This window comes from Engystomops pustulosus, chromosome 2 (assembly GCF_040894005.1).
Source record: "Engystomops pustulosus chromosome 2, aEngPut4.maternal, whole genome shotgun sequence".
NCBI lineage: Eukaryota > Metazoa > Chordata > Amphibia > Anura > Leptodactylidae > Engystomops > Engystomops pustulosus.
Window position 1 is genome coordinate 174388538 of NC_092412.1, and position 25280 is coordinate 174413817.

The following is a 25280-nucleotide window of genomic DNA, read 5'->3' on the forward strand; positions in this document are numbered from 1 at the left end:
TAACCTGGATATATTCCTGTGTTTCTGTGGAGTGTGGACGCTTCAGTGGAACTCCCGAGGATAATTTAACTTTTGCTTGTATTTCACAAATCATATTGTCATACTGTTGTTTTTAAATAAGTGTAATGATTAAATAAAATGAATTAAATTTTAAATAAACAGGATAATGAGATTTCTATGAACCAGATTTCACTCATGTGCTTTTCTAAGGTGTTAAGGTTTAATAGAGTGGGTTCGCATAAATTTACGAACAAATGATACGACTGAATTTTGTGCTAACTTTTTGGCTTGACTTACATTGAAGTGAATAGATAATTGTTTATGGAAATGTTTTTCATGAATAATATTGCACTCATCTTTTACAATTGAAAGCAAATATGGCTGGCATCTGCTGCCTGTGACCAGCAGGGGGAGCCAAAACTTAAAATAGTCCCAAGCAGAGGCTCTGTGACCATAGAAACATAATGTACACAGGCTGGAAGAGAGCATGGAGCATGAACCAGGTAATGCTTTATCAAGACATGATCTAGTTAACCATGGAAGATCCTATAAAGAAAGTAAATGAGGGAAGTAAATGTGCATATTTTATTTTGTCATATAGTTTTATTAGCTTGTGTCTGTTTTCCGTTATTTCTTTTGGCAATTTAGACGACTTGAAGATTGTCTGCTTTGGCAGTACACAAGAAAGAAAACATTTCCCGCATTATTGTGCTCCAGACCGCCTTGGTAATGATCTAGCTCCTATCAGAGGAGCTCCGAATCGTGGACCTGGGTGTTACAATTATGAGCAGGTAGGTAAATATAATTTTTAGTTTAGCTTTCAAGTTCCCACATAGTATATACAGGCAGTCCCAGGGTCACTTACAAGATAGGTTCTGTAGGTTTGTCCTTAAGTTGAATTTGTAAATGTAAGTCGGAACTATATATTTTATAATTGTAACCCCAGCCAAAATTTTTTTGGTCTTAATTTTATTTTTGGTGACAATTGCATTTTAAAAATGTTGGGTTGTTATAAGAACCAGGATTAACAATAAATATTAATTGCAGATATCTTTAATAACTGTTATAGCTGTTTATTGTAGCCCAGGGCTGAAGTAGAGTAAATCAGTGATTTTCAACCTTTTTTGAGCCGCGGCACACTTTTTATACTTACAAAATCCTGGGGCACACCACCAACCAAAATAGCACACAATGACACTAAAATAGTCATATTATACATATAGCTAATAATATAGATTCTAAATTTATTTTACTCACTCAGTGTGAAACCTGGGCCTGTTACGATAAACACAAAAGGGATATCCTGGCAGGAATGGTGGAAAGACACACACGAAGTTCTTCCGCAACAGTTCTCAGTTTCTCCCTGTTTTTAGTATATGGTGCTGATTATTATGTGGCTCATATACTGCAAAATAAAGGGGTACAATGAGAAGTACTATGGCCATGAGGCCAGAGTACAAGTGCCAGCTCATATACTCAGCATATGAGCTGGTACTTGTAGTACTCCAGCCTCATGACTATAGTGTTTCTCATTTGACATTTCTCATTGTTGTATGCAGTATATTGCTGAAGTACTAAAAGTACCAGCTCATATGCTGAGTATTCTGCCAACAGTTCATATACTCAGGCAAAAGCTCATATAGTCAGCATTATTGGTGGGCATTACCTTGGCGGTGGGCAAATGCAAGAGTCTCTCCGCTCTCAGGATGATGCGCCGGCCTCGTGATGTCATTTTGTTGCGCGAGGTTCAAAGCTTGCGCATGTGTTATTGTACACGTCTCCTACATTGTAAGAAGCCGTGACTGTGCATCGCTGCGCATTGCCGGGAAACAAAACACAGGGGGCACCATAGTTTGGGGAACTTTCCCCACAACACACCAGACCATTTGTCGCAGCACACTAGTGTGCCACGGCACACTGGTTGAAAATCACTGGAGTAAATTACCAACATCCAGAGGTCCGTCTGTAAGTCAGGTGTTATTAAGTAGGGGATGGCCTGTATCTGCATTTGGCCGCTGAATGAATGTTGTCTATCATGAACTAGACAAAGATTGCCCTTTTATGTTTGCCTGTTAGTATGGAGCAGTCTACCTCTTTATCAACTACATAAGAAAACATAGTTAACTGCACCCAACAAAATATGCAAAACAGTACAATGTTTCTTGTTTCAATGTTTTTTATATTTTATTACTATATCACTGTTTTAAGGTCTTGGATGTTAACCCCTTAAGGACGCAGGGTTTTTTCGCTCATTTCTCGCTCTCCACCTTCAAAAATCCATAACTTTTTCATTTTTACGTGTACAGACCTGTGTGAGGGCTTATTTTGTGCGTCACAGATTTTACTTTTCCGTAATGTTATTTATTTTAACATGTCGTGTACTGAAAATAAATTGCAAATGTGTAAAAATTTTAAAAAACCTGCACGTCCGTCACGTTCTTGTGGGCTCAGTTTTTACGACTTTGACTGTGCGCTCCAAATAACACCGCAGCTTTATTCTTCGGTTTGGTACGATCGAGGTGATACCAAATTTATACAGGTTGTATTGTGTTTTAATACATTTTCAAAAATTAAACGAATGTGTACAAAAAAGAAAAAAAAATGTTTTGCTATCTTCTGACGCTAATAACTTTTTCATACTTTGGTGTATGGAGCTGTGTAATATGTCATATTTTGCAAAATGAGCCAACATTTTCATTGCTACCATTTTGAGGTCTGTGTGACATTTTGCTCATTTTTTATTCGATTTTTTATGTGATGTAAAAAGGTGTAAAAGTCGCATTTCAGACATTTGGGCGCCATTTCCCGTCTCGGAGGTCACCGCCGGCCATAACCGTTTTTATATTTTGATAGATCGGGCATTTTGGGACGCGGTGATACCTATTGTGTCTGTGATTTTTACTGTTTATTATGTTTTATATCAGTTCTAGGGAAAGGGGGGTGATTTGAATTTTTTATATTTTATTAATTTTTTTTCTTTTTGAAACTTTTTTTTTCTTTTTTTTCACTATTTCTTAGACCATCTAGGGTACATTAACCCTAGATGGTCAGATCGCTCCTACCATATACTGCAATACTTCTGTATTGCAGTATATGGCATTTTTGCAGCTCATTCATTACAATGAGCCACTGGCTCATTGTAATGAGCCAGTGGCTCATTACACGAATCTGCAGAAGCCAGGTAGCCTCGGGTCAAACCAAGCGACGATCGTAATAAAGATGGTGGTGCCCACGCGCCGTCTTTTAAATGCCGCCGGCAAAGTCGCCGGCAAGCACCGACTGCGGTTATTAGCGGTGGGGGTTTGCTACAATATGCAACAACCCCCTCCCTTGTATGAAGAGGACTCAGCCCGTGAGCCCTCTACATACATTCCCTGTACCTCTGCACCGTAGAGCTACAGCGCAGAGTGTTAAGGGGTTAAAATAAACATTGAAGGGGTTCTAGTGTAGAAGGTCAGAATAAGGCTGTCCCAGATTATATGCAGGCATACTCTAGCCTTGGCCATAGTATACCCCGGGAGAGAAAATATCCTAGGCCTGAGTATACCCCGGGTATAAAATAGCCTAGGCCAAACTACAAGTCTCCAGTCCAGAATATAACCCTCTAACATGGAGCCTGGGTATCAGGGCCTATTCTAGCACTTTTGCTTACTGCCCCCCCTCCCACACCAAAAAATGCTACCTCACACACTAGTAGTCAGTCAGTGACACAGACATTTGTGACATCTAGTACCTTACAGGTGATGATCTGCTCCACCAGGAAGAGGACTTCTTTATGATTTCTCCCGGCCATGGTTTATCTGAATTAACACTTAAATGTCACCTCCATGAAGCACAATTCCAGCTCCTAAAAAACCAAAAGTCACTTACAGTATTATGGAGTGTGTTCCTAAATACATATTATCCACTATTCACTACATGAAAACCATAAAACATCCTTTATATTGTCCCTCAAATAAATTATAGTATGTACAACACCCAGAACTACAGCACTCAGGTTATTTATATCCACCCCCCCTTTTTATTTACACTTCCCCTAATTTATTTATAACAGTCACCATATACACACTCACAAGTAAGTTATATACAGTACTCCATATAAGGGCACCCAGTTTAATTAAAATCCAGCCCCTATATACAAATCCCATAACAGTATACAGGACCAAGCCTCCCCAGCAAACCTCCCCCATGCATACAGCCACCCCCCCCCTAGTATGCACAACCAGCCCCCCAAGAGTGCACAGACCCTCCCCCATGGTATGCACAGCACCTCCCCCTGGTATGCACAGCCACCCCTTAGTATGCACAGCCACCCCCAGTATGCACAGCCCCCCCAGTATACACTGCCACTCCCCCAGTATGCACAGCCACCCCTCCCAATATGCACAGCCCCCCCCCCCAGCATGCACAGGACCAAGCCTCCCCAGCGAACACAACCTCCCCCATGCATACAGCCACCCCCCTAGTATGCACAGCCAGCCCCCCAAGTGTGCACAGACATCCCCCAGTATGCACAGCCACCCCCCAGTATGCACAGCCACCCCCAGTATGCACAGCCACCCCCAGTATGCACAACCCCCCCAGTATGCACAACCCCCCCAGTATACACTACCACCCCCCCAGTACGCACAGCCACCCCCCCCCCCAGTATGCACAGCACCCCCCAGCATGCACAGCCCCCCAGTATGCACTGCCCCACCCAGTATGCACAGCCCCCCAATATGCACAGCCCCCTCCAGTATGCACAGCACCCAAGTATGCACAACCTCGCCCAGTATGCACAGCCCCACTCAGTATGCACAACCTCCCCAGTATGCACAGCCCCGCTCAGTATGAACAGTCCGGCACAGTATGCACCTTCCTCCCCCCCAGTATGCACAGCCCCCCTGTATGCACAGCCCCCCAGAATGCACAGCCCTGCCCACTATGGACAGCCATGCAGACTATGCACAGCCCGCACAGTATGCATAGCCCGCCCAGGATGCACAGCCACCTCAGTATGCACAGCCACCCCCCTCCAGTATGCACAGCCCCCCAGTATTCACAATCCCCCAGTATACACATCCCCTACCCCAGTATGCACAGCCACCCCCCTAGTATGCACAGCCACCCCCCAGTATGCACAGCCACCCTCCCAGTATGCACAGCCACCCTCCAGTATGCACAGCCCCTCCCGCAGTATGCACAGCCCCCCCAGTATGCACAGCCACCCTCCCAGTATGCACAGCCCACCCCCAGTATGCACAATATCCCAGTATGCACAGTCCCCAGTATGCACAGCCACCCCGCCAGCGACCCCACCCAGTATGCACATCCTCCATCCAGTATGCACAGCCCTCCCCACTATGCACAATCCCCCAGTATGCACAGCCCCCCCAGTATGCACAGCCATCCCCACTATGCACAGCCACCCCCTAATATGCTAAGCCACCTCCCAGTATGCACAGGCCCCCCAGTATGCAAAGCCCCCAGTATGCAGTGCGCCCCCCACCTCCTAGTATACACAGCCTCCCCCAGTATACTTGAAGAATTAAAAATAATAAATCACCACAAAGCCACTGGCATCCTCGTCACTTCTTCCGCCGAATGCTCTGTGCCAGGACGCAGGCGGCGTGACATCATCACATGCTGTCTGTGTCTTCCATAACAACAGAGCGGCACAGCCAACGAATCACCCACCATTAAATTAATCTTGTTTGTTTCTTTAATAACACAGACACGCTTAATTTCATGGTGGGTGATTCAGGGACCAATGGGCGCCCAAATCACCCACATTACACATGCCCAGGTTGCCGCCCTATTGGGGCATCGGGCATCTGCCACCTGAGGTAAAATGCTCATCTCGCCTCATGGCAGATGTGGCCCTGCTGGGTATAGTCTGGCCCAGACCACTGTAAACTGCGGGGGATAATCTACAGAGGGTACAAAAAAAGTATTCAGACCCCTTTTAATATAAGGTGTATATACCCTTTCATTTAGTTTCTGAACATTTTATTAGTATCTGACACATAGAAAGAGAGATGAGACAGATCACAGATGATGAGATCCATGAGATGCCTATTACACAGAATGACACAGTCAGCTTTCCTACATCTCTGCTATTCCCCACACTGCTAGATCTGATTTGCCTTCCTCCCCCTGCCCAGATAAAGAACTTATCTGTCTGTAGCTTTACACTCTTCACGATGCTGCTGGCAGGAAGTCAGTGTCTGTGTATCAGTGTGAGATCTCTGTCCTGAAATGCACATGGAGGGGGCTAAATGCAGAGAGAGCAGTCAGAGTCAGACAGAAAACCAAGATGGCTGCCAACACTATAGTCAGAAGGTCGGAAACAAGGGGCAACTGAAATTGTATACAGCAGAACTGAGAGAGACAGGTTGGAATTATATCAGTGAATTGCTGTATTTTTGTTAATAACAGTGAATTATAAAATGTGTTATTTTGTTATCCTGGGTACATTTTAAAAACTTGTATATGTGAGAATATCCACTTTCCTTTACACATTAAACGCCATCCATCCATAAGCTGTGTTTCACCACTGCATATTACTGCTCTTGCGGTTGGTGAGATTATGGTCGCTCGGCGTGTGTTGATTCGGCTGCTGCCAGCATCCTGGTCAGCTGACCTTCTATGGAGAGGTAATGCACAGTTTCAGTTTTTTGTTTTTTATCCAATTTGGTGTATTTTTATCAAGGACCTATTGGCCTATGTTATCATTTATATATTTGGATTTTTTATTTTGCTTATTTTTTTATATTTTATGATACTTTCTGTAGATACAATATATTTATGTGATATAAAAATAATGTGTCATATCCGTTTTCAGTAAAGAGATGGTGCCTGTTTTATCTTTCAATATGTTCTATTACTTTTTGAGCTAGTACAGCCATGAGGCTTCCTAGCAGATCCTCTCCAGTTCCCTTAGGTTGGATGGTGAAAGCAGACCCTTTGATCCCTATAGAGTAGGAGCACCTTTTGAGCTAGTACAGCCATGAGTCTTCTTGGGAATAATGCAACAGGTTTTTCACACCTGGATTTAAGGATCCTCTGCCATTCTTCCTTGCAGATCCTCTCCAGTTCCATCAGGCTGGATGCTGAACATTGGTGGACAGCCATTTTCAAGTTTCTCCAGAGATGCTCAATTAATTTTAGATCAGGACTCTGGCTGGGCCAGTCAAGCGTGGTCACAGAGTTGTTCTGAAGCCACTGCTTTGTTATTTTAGCTGTGTGCTTAGGGTCATTGTCTTGTTGGGAGGTGAACCTTCGGACCAATCTGAGGTCCAGAGCACTCTAGATGAAGTTTTTATCCAGGTTTTCTCTGCACTTGGCTGCATTCATCTTTCCTTCAATTGCAACCAGTCGTCCTGTCCCTGCAGCTGAAAAAGAACCCCATAGCATGATGCTTGCACATGTTTCACTGTTGGGATTGTGTTTGAAGGCCTGGTTTTTGCCACACATACCGGCAACACCAGAAAGTTCAATTTTTGTCTCATCAGACCAGAGAATCAGAACTGTATCAGTGCTTTCATATGTTTTGCACTGAGGAGAGGCTTCTGTCGGGAGACTGATGGATGCCAGAAAGCCATACTGATGGATGGCTGCAGTGATAGTTGACTTTTTTGAACTTCTGCCCTTCTCCCTAAAGCATCTCTAGTGCTCAGTCATTTTGATTTTGGGATTCTTCTTTACTTCTCTCACCAAGGCTTTTCTCCCACGATTGCTTAGTTTGGCTGGAAGACCAGGTCAAGGAAGGGTTGTGGCTGTCCCAAATGTCTTCCACTTAAGGATTAATGGAGGCTACTGTGCTCTCTGGAACCTTGAGCGCTGCAGAAATTGCCACAACTCTGTCTCTGAGCTTCTTGTGCAGTTCCTTAGACCTCATGATTCTCATGTGCTCTGACATGCACTGTGAGCTGTGAGGTCCTATATAGACAGGTGTGTGCATTTCCTAATCAATTCCAATCAGTTAAATTAAACACAGCTGGGCTCCAAAGAAGGAGCAGAACCATCTCAAGGAGGATCAGAAGTTAGACAGAATAGACAGCATGTGAGTTAAAAAAATGAGTCACAGCAAAGGCCTTGAATACTTATGTATGTTATGTTATGTAGCATTGTTTCCAAATCCTTCCTTGGTTGAACTTGATGGACAAGTGTCTTTTTTTCAACCGTATAAACTATGATATTATGATGATACTATGTGATATTTCAATTTTCCTTGTTTAATAAATTAGCAATATTTACATTTCAGTTTTTTCTGTTAAAATGGGTTGCACATTAATGTGTACAATGGTACATTGGAGTGTACATTAATGAGTAAAAAAAACTACCTTTTGATTTTCCCAATTGGCTGCAATGAAACAAAGAGTGAAAAATCTAAAAGGGTCTGAATACTTTCTGTACCCACTTTATATACCAGTCGGTGACCCTATCCATCCAGACCATAATTTTATTGCTTCACTGGTTTCTCAATTTTATAAGTTCAAGTTTACTCAAGTTTACACGCTGATGCAAACCATATTTACTAGAGATGAGCGAACATACTCGTCCGAGCTTGATGCTCGTTCGAGCATTAGCGTACTCGAACTGCTCGTTGCTCGGACGAATACTTCGCCCGCTCGAGAAAATGGCAGCTCCCGCCGTTTTGCTTTTTGGCGGCCAGAAACAGAGCCAATCACAAGCCAGGAGACTCTGCACTCCACCCAGCATGACGTGGTACCCTTACACGTCGATAGCAGTGGTTGGCTGGCCAGATCAGGTGACCCTGGGATAGACTAGCCGCTGCCCGCGCTGCTCGGATCATTCTGTGTCTGGATGCCGCTAGGGAGAGAGCTGCTGCTGGTCAGGGAAAGCGTTAGGGTGTTCTATTAGAATAGTGTTAGGCAGGAGTGATTCAACAAGAACCCAACAGCCCTTCTTAGGGCTACAATAACGTTATACTTTTTTTTTTTGTTTGCTTGTGGCTGGGCTTGCTGGCACTAGTAGTGCAGCTAGTACCATATTGTGAGGAATTTGCAGGGGGACTTGCTACCGTTGTGTTTAGCTCTTAGTGACACACATATCCACCTCAAACACCAAAGTGGGAAAATTTATTAGGGGTTTGATTTCAATTAGGCACAGTCTGCCATTTACTTTTTATTTTACGTTTATTTTTTCATAACTCAGCGTCATCTCATCAGTGTGCTTTCATACTTGGCTAGAAAATAGCCATAGGAGAATCCAAACGGCTTACTTACGCCTACAGTAGCGTTATATATATTTGATTTCTGGTTGATCTGCTGGTGGCTGTCCTTGCTGCAGTGCATCTACTAGCAAATTGTGAGCAATTTGTAGTGAGAGTTGCGACCGCTGTGTTTTGCGCTTAGTGACGCACATATCCATCGCAAAGACCGAAGTGGGAAAATTTATTAGGGGTTGGATTTCAATTAGGCACAGTCTGCCATTTCCTTTTTTATTTTACGTTTATTTTTTTAATAACTCAGCGTCATCTCATCTGGCATAGCAGTGTGCTTTCATACTTGGCTAGAAAATAGCCATAGGAGAATCCAAACGGCTTACTTACGCCTACAGTAGCGTTATATATATTTGATTTCTGGTTGATCTGCTGGTGGCTGTCCTTGCTGCAGTGCATCTACTAGCAAATTGTGAGCAATTTGTAGTGAGACTTGCGACCGCTGTGTTTTGCGCTTAGTGACGCACATATCCATTGCAAAGACCGAAGTGGGAAAATTTATTAGGGGTTGGATTTCAATTAGGCACAGTCTGCCATTTCCGTTTTTATTTTACGTTTATTTTTTTAATAACTCAGCGTCATCTCATCTGGCATAGCAGTGTGCTTTCATACTTGGCTAGAAAATAGCCATAGGAGAATCCAAACGGCTTACTTACGCCTACAGTAGCGTTATATATATTTGATTTCTGGTTGATCTGCTGGTGGCTGTCCTTGCTGCAGTGCATCTACTAGCAAATTGTGAGCAATTTGTAGTGAGACTTGCGACCGCTGTGTTTTGCGCTTAGTGACGCACATATCCATCGCAAAGACCGAAGTGGGAAAATTTATTAGGGGTTGGATTTCAATTAGGCACAGTCTGCCATTTCCTTTTTTATTTTACGTTTATTTTTTTAATAACTCAGCGTCATCTCATCTGGCATAGCAGTGTGCTTTCATACTTGGCTAGAAAATAGCCATAGGAGAATCCAAACGGCTTACTTACGCCTACAGTAGCGTTATATATATTTGATTTCTGGTTGATCTGCTGGTGGCTGTCCTTGCTGCAGTGCATCTACTAGCAAATTGTGAGCAATTTGTAGTGAGACTTGCGACCGCTGTGTTTTGCGCTTAGTGACGCACATATCCATCGCAAAGACTGAAGTGGGAAAATTTATTAGGGGTTGGATTTCAATTAGGCACAGTCTGGCAGTTTCTTTTTATTTTACGTTTATTTTTTCATAACTCAGCGTCATCTCATCAGTGTGCTTTCATACTTGGCTAGAAAATAGCCAAAGGAGAATCCAAACAGCTTACTTACGCCTACAATAGCGTTATATATATTTTATTTCTGGTTGATCTGCTGGTGGCTGTCCTTGCTGCAGTGCATATACTAGCCAATTGTCAGGAATTTGGAGTGAGACTTGCGACCGCTGTGTTTAGCGCTTAGTGACGCACATATCCATCGCAAAGACCGAAGTGGGAAAATTTATTAGGGGTTGGATTTCAATTAGGCACAGTCTGCCATTTCCTTTTTATTTTACGTTTATTTTTTCATAACTCAGCGTCATCTCATCTGGCATAGCAGTGTGCTTTCATACTTGGCTAGAAAATAGCCATAGCAATAGGATAGAATTGTTTGGTTTTAAAAACTAAAAAACACAAAAAAAAACTAAAAAACACAAAAAAACACAAAAAAAAGTAAAAAAAAAATTAAAGTTATAACTTTCATTTTCAAAATGTTTAACCCGAGGGCTAGGGGTAGAGGACGAGGGCGGGGACGTGGGCGTCCAACTACTGCAGGAATCAAAGGCCGTGGTCCTGGGCGGGGTGAGACACCACCTGCTGATGAGGGAGCAGGGGAACGCCGCAGAGCTACACTCCCTAGGTTCATGTCTGAAGTTACTGGGACTCGTGGTAGAGCACTGTTGAGGCCAGAACAGTGCGAACAGGTGATGTCGTGGATTGCCGACAATGCTTCGAGCAATTTGTCCACCAGTCAGTCTTCCACGCAGTCCACCCATGTCACCGAAATCGGCACTCCTCCAGCTCCTGCACCTCAGCCTCCTCCCCCCCAGTCTGCCCCCTCCCAGGAAAATTTGGCATTTGAACCGGCATACTCTGAGGAACTGTTTTCTGGACCCTTCCCACAGTCACAAACCACTTGTCCGGTTGCTGCTGAGCAATTTTCCGATGCCCAGGTTTTCCACCAGTCGCAGTCTGTGGGTGATGATGACCTTCTTGACGTAGTGGAAGAAGTGTGTAAAGAGGTGTCCGACGATGAGGAGACACGGTTGTCAGACAGTGGGGAAGTTGTTGTCAGGGCAGGAAGTCCGAGGGGGGAGCAGACTGAGGGATCGGAGGATGATGAGGTGACAGACCCAAGCTGGGTTGATAGGCCGGGTGAACACAGTGCTTCTGAGACGGAGGAGAGTCCTCGACCAGAACAGGTTGGAAGAGGCAGTGGTGGGGCCAGACGGAGAGGCAGGGCCAGACCTGGTGCATCAGCGCCAAATGTGTCAACTAGTGAAGCTCCCGTGGCGAGGGCTCCCGCGGCGAGGGCTAGATTTTCAGAAGTCTGGAGGTTCTTTAAGGAAACATCGGATGACCGACGGACTGTGGTGTGCAACATTTGCCAAACCAGGATCAGCAGGGGTTCCACCACTAATAGCTTAACTACCACCAGTATGCGCAGGCATATGAATGCTAAACACCCCACTCAGTGGCAACAAGCCCGTTCACCTCCGGCCGTGCACACCACTGCTCCTTCCCCTGTGTCAGCTGATAGTCAGCCCCCTGCCCAGGACCCTGCCACAAAAACCCCATCGTCGCCTCCACGATCCTCCACAGCATCCACCAGCGTTCAACTCTCCATACCCCAGACGCTGGAGCGGAAACGCAAATATAGTGCAACCCACCCGCACGCCCAAGCCCTTAATGTCCACATCTCCAGATTGCTCAGCCTGGAGATGCTGCCCTATAGGCTAGTAGAGACCGAGGCCTTTCGCAACCTCATGGCGGCGGCCGCCCCTCGGTATTCGGTCCCCAGCCGCCACTACTTTTCCCGATGTGCCGTCCCAGCCCTGCACCAGCACGTGTCAGACAACATCATCCGTGCCCTGACCAACGCCGTTTCTGACAAGGTCCACCTGACCACGGACACGTGGACGAGTGCTGCCGGGCAGGGCCACTATATATCGGTCCAGGCACATTGGGTTAACTTGGTGCAGCCTGGGACCGAGTCTGACCCTGCGGCTGGTCATATACTGCCGACGCCAAGGATTGCGGGGCCTACCTCGGTCCAGGTGTTTCAGGCCTACTATGCCTCCTCCTCCTCCCACCCCTCCTCCACCTCCTCCTCCGAACTACCATCCGTGGGCATGGCGCCATCAGTCGGTAGCTCTAGGCACAGCAGCAGTGCCGTCGCTAAGCGACAGCAGGCGGTGCTCAAACTGCTGAGCCTAGGCGATAAAAGGCACACCGCCCAAGAACTATTACAGGGCATCACGGCGCAGACTGATCTGTGGCTGGCACCGCTGAACCTGAAGCCAGGCATGGTTGTGTGTGACAACGGCCGTAACCTGGTGGCGGCTCTGCAACTCGGCAGACTGACACATGTGCCATGCCTGGCCCATGTGTTAAATCTGATAGTTCAGTGTTTCCTCAAGACATACCCCAATCTGTCTGATTTGCTCACGAAGGTGCGCCGCATCTGTGTGCATTTCAGGAAGTCCAGCACAGATGCTGCCACTCTCAGGGCAGCGCAGCGCCGCCTCCAACTGCCCGCTCACCGACTGTTGTGCGACGTGCCCACGAGGTGGAATTCAACACTGACCATGTTATCCAGAGTTTACCAGCAGCGCCGAGCGATTGTAGACTGCCAGATGTCAACTTCCACCAGAACTGGTAGTCAGGTCAGTCAGCTTCCTCAAGTCTACAATGAGGAGTGGACGTGGATGTCTGATATCTGTCAGGTGCTGAGTAACTTTGAGGAGTCAACACAGATGGTCAGTGGCGATGCCGCCATCATCAGCCTCACCATCCCGCTGCTTGGCCTGTTGAAAAAATCTCTGATCAGCATGAAGTCGGAAGCTTTGCGCTCGTCACAAGAGACGGGGGAAGAAGATTCCCTTGTTGATAGCCAAAGCACCCTTAGGTCTGTTTCTCAGCGCATATCGGAGGAGGTGGAGGAGGATGAGGAGGAAGAGGAGGAGAATGTTGGCGAGACACAAGAGGGGACCATTGTTGAGTCCTTTACTGTTCAGCGTGTATGGGCAGAAGAAGAGGAGTTGGAGGAGTTGGAGGAGGAGGAAATGGACAGTCAGGCCAGTGAGGGGAGTGAATTCTTACGCGTTGGTACTCTGGCGCATATGGCAGATTTCATGCTAGGCTGCCTATCCCGTGACCCTCGCGTTCAAAGAATTTATTCCAGCACCGATTACTGGGTGTTCACTCTCCTGGACCCACGGTACAAGCAAAATCTTTCCACTCTCGTCCCTGGAGAGGAAAGGAGTGTGAGAATGCATGAATACCAGCAGGCCCTGATGCACAAGCTGAAACAGTATTTCCCTTCTGACAGCGCTAGCGGCAGAGTGCGTAGTTCTGCGGGACAAGTAGCGAGGGAGAGTAGGCGAGCAGGCAGCTTGTCCAGCACTGGCAAGGGTACGCTTTACAAGGCTTTTGCCAGCTTTATGTCACCCCAGCAAGACACTGTCACCTGTCCCCAGTCTCGGCAGAGTAGGGCTGATCTTTACAGAAAGATGGTGAGGGAGTACGTAGCTGACCATACCATCGTCCTAAATGATCACACAGCTCCCTACAACTACTGGGTTTCAAAGCTGGACATGTGGCACGAACTGGCGCTGTACACCTTGGAGGTTCTTGCCTGCCCTGCCGCTAGCGTCTTGTCCGAGCGGGTTTTCAGTGCAGCTGGTGGCATCATCACCGATAAGCGTACACGCCTGTCGACTGACAGCGCTGACAGGCTGACGCTTATTAAGATGAATAAAGCCTGGATTTCTCATAATTTCCAATCTCCACCAGGTGAAGGAAGCTCAACCTGAATAATTTATCCACTCCTCCTCCTCCTCATTTTCCTCCTTCTCCTCCTCTTTGTACAGTAAAGCAGAGGAAACTGGCTATTTTTTGACAGGGCCCACTGGCTCTAGCTATAGTACTTTATGCATTTAATTTTTCTGGAGGGCCACCGACCCGGTCCTCTGTTTTAAACAATTTTTGGGAGTGCCACATACAGGCACTCAATCTATTCAATTTTTCTGGAGGGCCACCTACCTGCTCCTCTGGTTTGAAAACTTTTTTGGACTGCCACATACAGGCACTCAATCTATTCCATTTTTCTGGAGGGCCACCTACCTGCTCCTCTGGTTTGAAAACTTTTTTGGACTGCCACATACAGGCACTCAATCTATTCCATTTTTCTGGAGGGCCACCTACCTGCTCCTCTGGTTTGAAAACTTTTTTGGACTGCCACATACAGGCACTCAATCTATTCCATTTTTCTGGAGGGCCACCTACCTGCTCCTCTGGTTTGAAAACTTTTTTGGACTGCCACATACAGGCACTCAATCTATTCCATTTTTCTGGAGGGCCACCTACCTGCTCCTCTGGTTTGAAAACTTTTTTGGACTGCCACATACAGGCACTCAATCTATTCCATTTTTCTGGAGGGCCACCTACCTGCTCCTCTGGTTTGAAAACTTTTTTGGACTGCCACATACAGGCACTCAATCTATTCCATTTTTCTGGAGGGCCACCTACCTGCTCCTCTGGTTTGAAAACTTTTTTGGACTGCCACATACAGGCACTCAATCTATTCCATTTTTCTGGAGGACCACCTACCTGCTCCTCTGGTTTGAAAACTTTTTTGGACTGCCACATACAGGCACTCAATCTATTCCATTTTTCTGGAGGGCCACCTACCTGCTCCTCTGGTTTGAAAACTTTTTTGGACTGCCACATACAGGCACTCAATCTATTCCATTTTTCTGGAGGGCCACCTACCTGCTCCTCTGGTTTGAAAACTTTTTTGGACTGCCACATACAGGCACTATCCAAATTAAATTGTCTCCATAGCAGCCTCCACACGTTGTCTCCATTGCTACCTCCAAAAGTCGTCCATATAGCTGCCTCCATACATCGTCCCTTTATCAAACGAGGTGTGTCAGGCAGAAATTTGGGTTGTTTTCATGGATTCCACATCAAAGTTGTTAACTTTGTCGCCACCCAGCTGTGTTATCCACAAAATATACTGGCAAACTTTTATCATTTACCAATATTATTTCAGCGCTTCTTGCGCTTCTGTTTACATTCCCCTCACCCGCCATATCCTAAACTTATAAGAACGCTACTACACTTGATCTTATACAAAAGGTTCTTAGAAGTGCTGTTTGGGGAGTAGCCTAGAGACCACGGGCTTGGATTGGCGAAAGCTCGCCTGGCAGCGGAGCGCCAGCTCCATGCCAAGATCCAACTAACATAGTTTTAACTGCAGCACCTTTAATCTACTACTAGTTCACTGCCTCCATACATGGTCCCCTTATCAAACGAGCTTTGTCAGGCAGAATTTTGGGTTGTTTTCATGGCTTCCACAACAAATTTGTTAACTTTGTCGCCACCCTGCTGTGTTATCCACAAAATATACTGGCAAACTTTTATCATTTACCAATATTATTTCAGCGCTTCTTGCGCATCTGTTTACATTCCCCTCACCCGCCATATCCCAAACTTATAAGAACGCTACTACACTTAACTTGGTGCACGCTGGGACCGAGTCTGACCCTGGGGCTGGTGATATACTGCCGACGCAGAGGATTGCGGGGCCTACCTCGGTCCAGGTCTCAAAGGCCTACTATACCTCCTACTCCTCCCACCCCTCCTCCACCTCCTCCTCCTCCGAATTACCATCCGTGGCCATGGCGCCATCAGTCGGTAGCTCTAGGCACAGCAGCAGTGCCGTCGCTAAGCGACAGCAGGCGGTACTCAAACTGCTGAGCCTAGCCAATAAAAGGCACACCGCCCAAGAGCTATTACAGGGCATTCCACATCAAACTTGTTAACTTTCTCGCCACCCTGCTGTGTAATCCACAAAAGATACTGGCAAACTTTTATCATTTACCGATATTATTTCAGCGCTTCTTGCGCATCTGTTTCCATTCCCCTCACCCGCCATATCCTAAACTTATAAGAACGCTATTACACTTGATCTTATACAAAAGGTTCTTAGAAGTGCTGTTTGGGGAGTAGCCTAGAGACAGAGGCTTGGATTGGCGAAAGCTCGCCTGGCAGCGGAGCGCCAGCTCCATGCCAAGATCCAACTAACATAGTTTTAACTGCAGCACCTTTAATCTACTACTAGTTCACTGCCTCCATACATGGTCCCCTTATCAAACGAGCTGTGTCAGGCAGAATTTTGGGTTGTTTTCATGGCTTCCATGTTAACTTTGTCGCCACCCTGCTGTGTAATCCACAAAATATACTGGCAAACTTTTATCATGTACCGATATTATTTGAGCGCTTCTTGCTCACCTCCTTTGGTTCCTCTCTGCCACCCATTGGTTTGAAGCCTGAGTCCATTTAGGGTATGTCGCCATGCCACTCTCTAGCCTGCCGCTGCTGCCGCTGCCTCTGCATGAAGTCCCCTATAGTGTCAGGGTCAATTATTGGATGTTTTAGATGCTATCTAGCTTCATTCTGTCACTCTGTCATGGCCATGCTGTTGCCCATAATTTTGGCATAATGGTGCGATTAAGCAGCCTCAGAGGCATCCATGCATGCTGCCCCTGCTGTTTCCTGTCCATTTCCGTGGTGTTTCCATCCTTTTCTGAGATTCCCAGGTGTTTGGCCAAGCTTCCCTGTGCAGAGCCTTGGTCCCCTAGAAAAATGCTCGAGTCTCCCATTGACTTCAATGGGGCTCGTTATTCGAGACGAGCACTCGAGCATCTGGAAAAGTTCGTCTCGAATAACGAGTACCCGAGCATTTTAGTGCTCGCTCATCTCTAATATTTACGTGAACAAGATATGAAAGTGATGTTGCATTTATATGTTGCATCTGCATAGAGTGAACATTGCACTGATTTAATCCTTTAAGGACCCATCTCATTTTCACCTTAAGGACCCTGCCTGATTTTTCAAATCTGCCATGTGTCATTATATGCTTGTATAACTTTAGAACACTTTAACTTACCAGGGTGATTTTGTGACATGTTGTACTTCATCTCAGTGGTATATTTTGGTTTAAATGTTTTGCATTTATTCATGAAAAAAATTTTAAAATTGGTGAAAATTTAGAAAAATCTGCGATTTTCTGATTTCTAAATGTTATGCACATCACATAGTTAGTCTATCCTCCCCAATAGTTAACTTACTAACATTAACCATATGTATGCCTTATCTTGACATAATTTTTTTATTTTATTTATAATACTGTATAATATATTATTTATTTTATTAGGATGTTAGGAGGCTTACAAATCGATAAGCAACTTTTCAGATTTCACGAAAAATTTAAAGATTAGCTGTAAAGGTTTTTTTTCTGAAAATCACTAGCTCTTGGGATGTAAACAACTTTGCCTATTATCCTTCTTAGCTGCTATATGCAGAAATTTCCTTGCTATAGCCCTCATATTATCCCAGTGTTGCAATACACAAGGCTTCATGGGATCTGTGGGCAAGCAAACTGGTCTCCGTTAACTGATAGACATTAGTCTCCGCCAACTTCACCTCTGCTAAGAAAGATTTTTGTCAAACACTTTGAGAACAGAAAATGCCATAACTTTGGAAAGAAAAGGGTGAGCAGCACAAAGTAGGCAACGTTTCTGTTTGTTTTCAAAGGGGGAAATCACATATAATAATTTGATAAAATCAGTATAGCTTTACAGTTACGCTTTAAGATTCAATTATTTTAGAGGCCTATTCATATTTATAGGGGTTTTAAAAGTTCTATTTATTAAATACTCTCCACATAGTATCCCATATTTAAATTGCTCAAACTATTTAAAACATGTTGTTAAGCTTTGTTAACCATTTAAACATCAAAAATGAGAAAAACAAAATGGAGGTATATACGAAATTTTCTGATTTACATGTTCACGCAGGATAAAATGGGAAAACCCAGTATGTGCAGTTTCTCTCAAGTCTGGCAATACCTGACATGTGGACCCGACTTCTGACAAAGACCAGAGGCTGTCATGGCAACCGGTAGCCGCTCCCCAATGATGTCCCGTGGAGTGACGATCAGAACAAAGACAGCGTAGCTGTCTTTTAAATGCATCAGAAGGGTTAATAACCGTGGTCTGTGCTAGAGAGGGCATAGAGTTTGAAGAGGTTAAAATAAATCCTAATGCTACACACCAAAAATACTTGAAATACACATTATAAAGTACCGTATATACTAGTGTATAAGCCGAGTCTTTCAGCACAAAAAATGTGCTGAAAAACCTCACCTTGGCTTACACATGAGTCAGTTAAAAAAATAAACTTACATAGTTACCCTCCGGTGCTCCTGATGCTCAGCGCGGCTCCCCAATGTCGGCACAGCTCCTCTTCTGTCTTCCCCGCGGCTCCTCTTCTTTCCTCGGTATTCTGTAACAGCCGGCAGAAATGCGGCCATGTGTTATCAGCCGGCCGGCACATACTCTGACGTCATCAGCTGCCGCATCATAGTATGTGGCTGGCTGTATAACACTGAGAGCTGGCTGGCTATATACTACTGGGGGCTTGCTGGCTATATACTGGGGGGACTATGACCAATGCATTACCCATTGTACTCGAGTCAATAGGTTTTCCCAGTTTTTGGTGGTAAAATTAGTAAGTCACATGCCGGGTCCCGGTGCATGGAGATGGCTCGCGGGCCAAGCCCTCTCCATAGCCAGTAAGTCTTTGCTGCATACTGCTGATTGCCGCCGGCTTCAAAAAGATGGCGGCGTATGGGAACCGTCGCTCCCCATGGCGTCATCGGGAAGTGGTGATCCGTCGCCATGGTAGCATCGGGTCTCACGAAGACCCGAAGCTACTTTGGGTTAACCCATTCATTACAATCAGCACATTGTAATGTATGAGGAGTAAAATATACTGTAATATGGCAGTATATGATAGGATCGTACAGACACGCTAGGGTTAAAGTATCCTAGGGAGTCTGAAAAAATAGTAAAAATAAAAAAAAGTTTAAAAAAAAATGATAATATAAAAACCTAAAAATTCAAATCACCCCCCTTTCCCTAGAACTGATATAAATATAAATAAACTGTGAAAATCAGAAACACATTAGGTATCGCCGCATCCGAAAATGCCAGATCAAAATATGATAACAGTTTTTCACTGCGTTTACCCCCATAATGGAAAATCGCGCCCAAAGTCGAAAATGCCACTTTCTTGCCATTTTAAAAAAAATTTAAAATTCTATAAAAAGTCATCAAAAGGTCGTACAGTCCTAAAAATGATAACATTGTAAACTTCATCAAAATCCATAAAAAATGACACCACCCACACCTCCGTACACCAAAGTATAAAAAAGTTATTGGTGCCAGAAGATGGCAAAATCCCCCCAAAAATTTATGTACAGGATGTTTTAATTTTTTTTAAATGTATGAAAACATTATAAAACCTATATAAATTTGTTTATTTTGAAGTGTAATTTGTTACGCAGAAAATAAGCTGTCACATAGCTCTGTACATGGAAAACTAAAAAAGTTACAGATTTTTTAATGTGGGGAGTGAAAAATGAAAACGCAAAAACGCAAAAACGAAAAAGGGCTGCGGCGGGAAGGGGTTAAACTCAAGTATATACGGTACATGTGAAATTAATGTTATTGTTTGTATGATGAAAAATAATCCAATTTTCCAATAAACTTTCTGTATCAATTTCTCACAGTTTTTTGTCTCTGTGCTTGCTGTCAATCTATAGAAAACTTCTATGTTTAGTTCCAATGGACAGAAGTAGTCACAAACTAGTACAGCTCGTTAGTATGAAACCTGTGTGCTATAATGAGTTGTGCACCTGTGTGACCAGGGTCAGATTTCTGTCCACTGGAAATAAACTTCCTAATGAAGCTTCCTATAGATTGATATCAAGCTGAGATCCAGAAAACTGTGAGGAATTGGTACAGAAAGTATATTGAAAATTTGTATAACTTTCATTATTCAAACAATATCAATTACTTCTTGAAATGCGAATACCCCTCTAAGCATCAGACATAAAGGGGCTTATTTACTAAGGGTCCCACGGCCGCATTTTCGGTGGTTTTCACGACTCTTCGGGGATCGCTCCGGGGATTGTGCCGCACGCGATCGTTTTGTGCTACAATGGCGCCAGCTTTCACAGACGATCCGACGGATTCGAACTACGCACGGGATTTAACATTTAAATGTGTGTCGCAAGCCTTGCACTTACATGCACCAGGAAGAAGAAGGTGAACCTGATCGGGGAAGCGACACATGCAGGAAGTCTTCATGAATCAAGGCAGAGTTCATCCTCGTTGGACAGTCCAGATCGGGGATCTCGCAGGGACTGGGTAAGTAAATGAGCCCCAAAAAGTCGTACAGAGCATGTAAACAGCACAGGAAGTTTCCCAACTGCTCTGTGTGCAGGACAGCAGTGTGAGCTGTCCTGTCCATGTACCAATGACAGAGCACATTGATGACAGCACTCATTGGTCTTTATGCGGTCCCCCCATCCCCTACAGAATGAGCAGCCTAATTAGCACACTCTAGCACCAGTTATCTGGTGGTAGATGTCCTTTAACATTACAGTAACACCACATTTAAGTAAACACAATGGGGGATAGAAAGTGTCGTTACCTCCACCAGTTTGGTTTCCGACTACCTGTTGGTAATGAGGTACATATTTAATTTGCAGATATTGGGGCTTATTTACTAAGGGTGGCGCGGCCGCATTCCCGTTGTGTTTTCCGACTTTTCGGAGATCAGGTCGCCGGGACAGGAATTTGGAAGGGCATTGTGTCCGCGCCGGCTTTAATGCAACACAAACCACAGGATTTACCTTTACAATTGTGTCGCAAGCCATACACCAGGAAGAAAAAGGTGATCTCCGGCGGACCTGAGCATGGAGCGACACATGCAGGATATCGGGCGCAGGATCTACGTGGATCACAGCACAGTGCATCATCGTCGGACACTTAGGATCGGGGATCGCGACTCGGATGGGTAAGTAAATGTGCCCCAATATTTCTCTCCCCAGACCATTTTCTATCGCCACAAATGTGTGTAGCAGTCTAAGAATTTGCTGAGCAGGATGGACCAATTTTCGTTTGGTATACTCTCCACCACTTTCCAGTGCCACAAAAACCAACCTTGTGGGAGGAGAAGGAAAATCCATTTTTTTCTGGTACTAACCACTAATAGATGGATGGGAAAGGAATAACAGGCGGTGGGAGTAACTAAAAAAGGCAGAAACCCATTGCACATGTCCCCCAATGTGAATTTACATAATGTAAATGACAGCAATCTTGTTTTAAGGACAACATGGGGGCATTTATGGGAATGGCCCATATTTATCAAAAACAATGCCAACTGCACTAGCAGTTGCGATTATATCAGGGCTTGTAGGTCAGTTTAATGACATAGAAGCCCTTATTAATGTCCCCCTGAGTCTTTAGTTAGTAGGTGGGATGTTGAAGGATAGAATTTTGTGTGTGGGGCTGTTAATGGAACTGAATGGAATGTGTATGCATCAGGATATACAGCAGGAGTAGATTGAAATATTATTTTGTGGGAAAAGATTCAGTGATTCCTGCTATCCCTGCATGTGCTATTATTAGAGATGAGCGAGCACTAAAATGGTCGGGTGCTTGTTATTCGAGACGAACTTTTCCCGATGCTCGAGTGCTCATCTCGAATAACAAACCCCATTGAAGTCAATGGGAGACTCAAGCATTTTTCAAGGGGACCAAGGCTCTGCACAAGGAAGCTTGGCCAAACACCTGGAAACCTCAGAAAATGATGGACACACCACGGAAATGGACAAGAAACAGCATGCATGGATGCCTCTGAGGCTGCTTAATCGCACCATTATGCCAAAATTATGGGCAACAGCATGGCGATGACAGAGTGACCGAATGAGGCTAGATAGCATCTAAAACATCCAATAATTGACCCTGACACTATAGAAGACGGCATGCAGAGGCAGTGGCAACAGCAGCAGGCTAGAGAGTGGCATAGCGACATACCCCAAATGGACTCAGGCTTCAAACCAATTTAAAAAATTCCTTTTGGCGAGGATAACGTGTAGCACTGTATGTATCAGTATTTTGCCTGGTTAAGGCGGCAGAGAGTAACCAAAGGAGGTGAGCAAGAAGCACTGAAATGATTTCCTATGTGAACAAAAGGTTGACGGTATATTTAGTCGATAACACAGCATGGTGGCGACATAGTGACCAAGTTCCATAACGTATCTGGTGAAACACCCGAAAAATGACACAGCTCGTTTGATAAGGGGACGACATGTGGAGGCAGCCATGGAGATGACTTCCATGATTAAGAGTGACAGTATGGGGCATCCATATTGCGCTGCTGTGATTGAAACTTCAGGTCTTCAGCATGGCGGTGACAGATGCACCAAGTTCCATTATGTATCTGGTGAAACACCTGAAAATTCTGCCTGACACAGCTTGTTTGATAAGGGGATGATGTGCTGTATATCCTCTCGCGCTCCAGCGTCTGGGGTATAGACAGTTGAAAGTTGCGCATGGAGACATTAGTGGACGCTGTGGAGGATCGTGGAGGCGAAATAGACAGGAAACAGCAGGGGCAGTATGCATGGATGCCTCTGAGGCTGTAATCTTGGGATGGAGCTGGTGGTCCGCTGCCAGGCGAGCTTTCGCCTGTCCAAGCCCCTGTCTCTCGCCTCCTCCCCACCCAAAATGGGCCTGGGGGCCAGAAGCGTTTACTTTGAAAAAATTATAATTTTCAAAGCAGGTGGGGTCGTTTGAATATTTCATCTAGGAATAATGGAATAGCATAGCAGTTTTGTTTTTAATTGTTTTTTCGGAAATGGTTCCATGATTAAGAGCTACAGTATGGAGCATCCATATTGCGCTGCTATGATTGAAACTTCAGGTCTCCAGCATGGCGGCGACAGATGCTCCGACTTCCATTATGTATCTGGTGAAACACCTGTAAATTCTGCCTGACACAGCTTGTTTGATAAGGGGATGATGTGCTGTATATCCTCTCGCGCTCCAGCGTCTGGGGTATAGACAGTTGAAAGTTGCGCATGGAGACATTGGTGGACGCTGTGGAGGATCGTGAAGGCAAAATGGACAGGAAACAGCAGGGGCAGTATGCATGGATGCCTCTGAGGCTGCCTAATCTTGGGATGGAGCTGGTGGTCCGCTGCCAGGCGAGCTTTCGTCTGTCCAAGCCCCTGTCTCTCGGCTCCTCCCCACCCAAAATGGGCCTGGGGGCCAGAAGCGTTTACTTTGAAAAAATTATAATTTTCAAAGCAGGTGGGGTCGTTTGAATATTTCATCTAGGAATAATGGAATAGCATAGTGGTTCTATTTTTAATAGTTTTTTCGGAAATGGTTCCATGATTAAGAGCTACAGTATGGGGCATCCATATTGCGCTGCTATGATTGCCTGTCCAAGCCCCTGTCTCTCGGCTCCTCCCCACCCGAAATGTGCCTGGGGGCCAGAAGCGTTTACTTTGAAAAAATTATAATTTTCAAAGCACGCGGGGGCTACAAACAGCACTTCTAAAAACCTTTTGTATAAGATCAAGTGTAGTACTGTTCTTATAAGTTTTGGTTATGGTGGGTGAGGGGAATGTAAACAGATGCGCAAGAAGCGCTGAAATAATATCAGTAAATGATAAAAGTTTGCCAGTATATTTTGTGGATAACACAGCAGGGTGGCGACAAAGTTAACAAGTTTGATGTGGAAGCCATGAAAACAACCCAAAATTCTGCCTGACACAGCTCGTTTGTTAAGGGGACGATGTATGGAGGCAGCTATATGGACAACTTTGGGAGGCAGCTATGGAGATGATGTGTGGAGGTAGCAATGGAGACAACGTGTGTAGGCAGCTAAAAAGACGATGTGTGGAGGCTGCTATGGAGACAATTAAATTTGGATAGTGCCTGTATGTGGCAGTCCAAAAACGTTTTCAAACCAGAGGAGCAGTTAGGTGGTCCTCCATAAAAATTAAATAGATTGAGTGCCTGTATGTGGCACTCCCAAAAATTGTTTAAAACAGAGGACCAAGTGGGTCCTAGAAAAATTAAATACATAGAGTACTATAGCTAGAGCCAGTTGGCCAGTTGGCCCGCTCAGACAACACGCTAGCGGCAGGGCAGGCAAGAACCTCCAAGGCGTACAGCGCTAGTTCGTGCCACATGTACAGCTTTGAAACCTAGTAGTTGTAGGGAGCTGTGTGATCATTTAGGACCATGGTATGGTCAGCTACGTACTCCCTCACCATCTTTCTGTAAAGATCAGCCCTACTCTGCTGAGACTGGGGACAGGTGACAGTGTCTTGCTGGGGTGACATAAAACTGGCAAAGGCCTTGTAAAGCGTACCCCTGCCAGTGCTGGACAAGCTGCCTGCTCGCCTACTCTCCCTCGCTACTTGTCCCGCAGAAGTACGCCCTCTGCCTCTAGCGCTGTCAGAAGGGAAATACTGTTTCAGCTTGTGCACCAGGGCCTGCTGGTATTCATGCATTCTCACACTCCTTTCCTCTCCAGGGATGAGAGTGTAAAGATTTTGCTTTTATTTTTTGAACACGAGGGTCACAGGATAGGCAGCCTAGCATGAAATCTGCCATATGCGCCAGAGTCCCAACTAGCAAGAATTCACTCCCCTCACTGGCCTGACTGTCCATTTCCTCCTCCTCCAACTCCTCTTCTTCTGCCCATACACGCTGAACAGTGAAGGACTGAGCAATGCTCCCCTCTTCTGTCTCGCCAACATTCTCCTCCTCTTCCTCCTCATCCTCCTCCACCTCCTCCGATATACGCTGAGAAACAGACCTGAGGGTGCTTTGTCTATCAACAAGGGAATCTTCTTCCCCCGTCTCTTGTGACGAGTGCAAAGCTTCTGACT

General features: G+C 45.2%; 1 protein-coding gene across 2 annotated transcripts in view; it reads left to right on the plus strand.

The window, feature by feature from the left end:
- The first annotated feature begins 396 nt into the window (after nt 1–396).
- The window catches only part of CIMAP3 (ciliary microtubule associated protein 3), a 46873-nt gene continuing 21989 nt past the window's right edge, over nt 397–25280 (plus strand). For both annotated transcript variants that reach the window (XM_072137321.1, XM_072137322.1), the window contains exons 1-2: nt 397–503; nt 649–791. In XM_072137321.1, coding sequence (XP_071993422.1) covers nt 488–503; nt 649–791 — 159 coding nt within the window. In that variant the 5' untranslated portion in view covers nt 397–487. The remainder of the gene's footprint in view (nt 504–648; nt 792–25280) is intronic.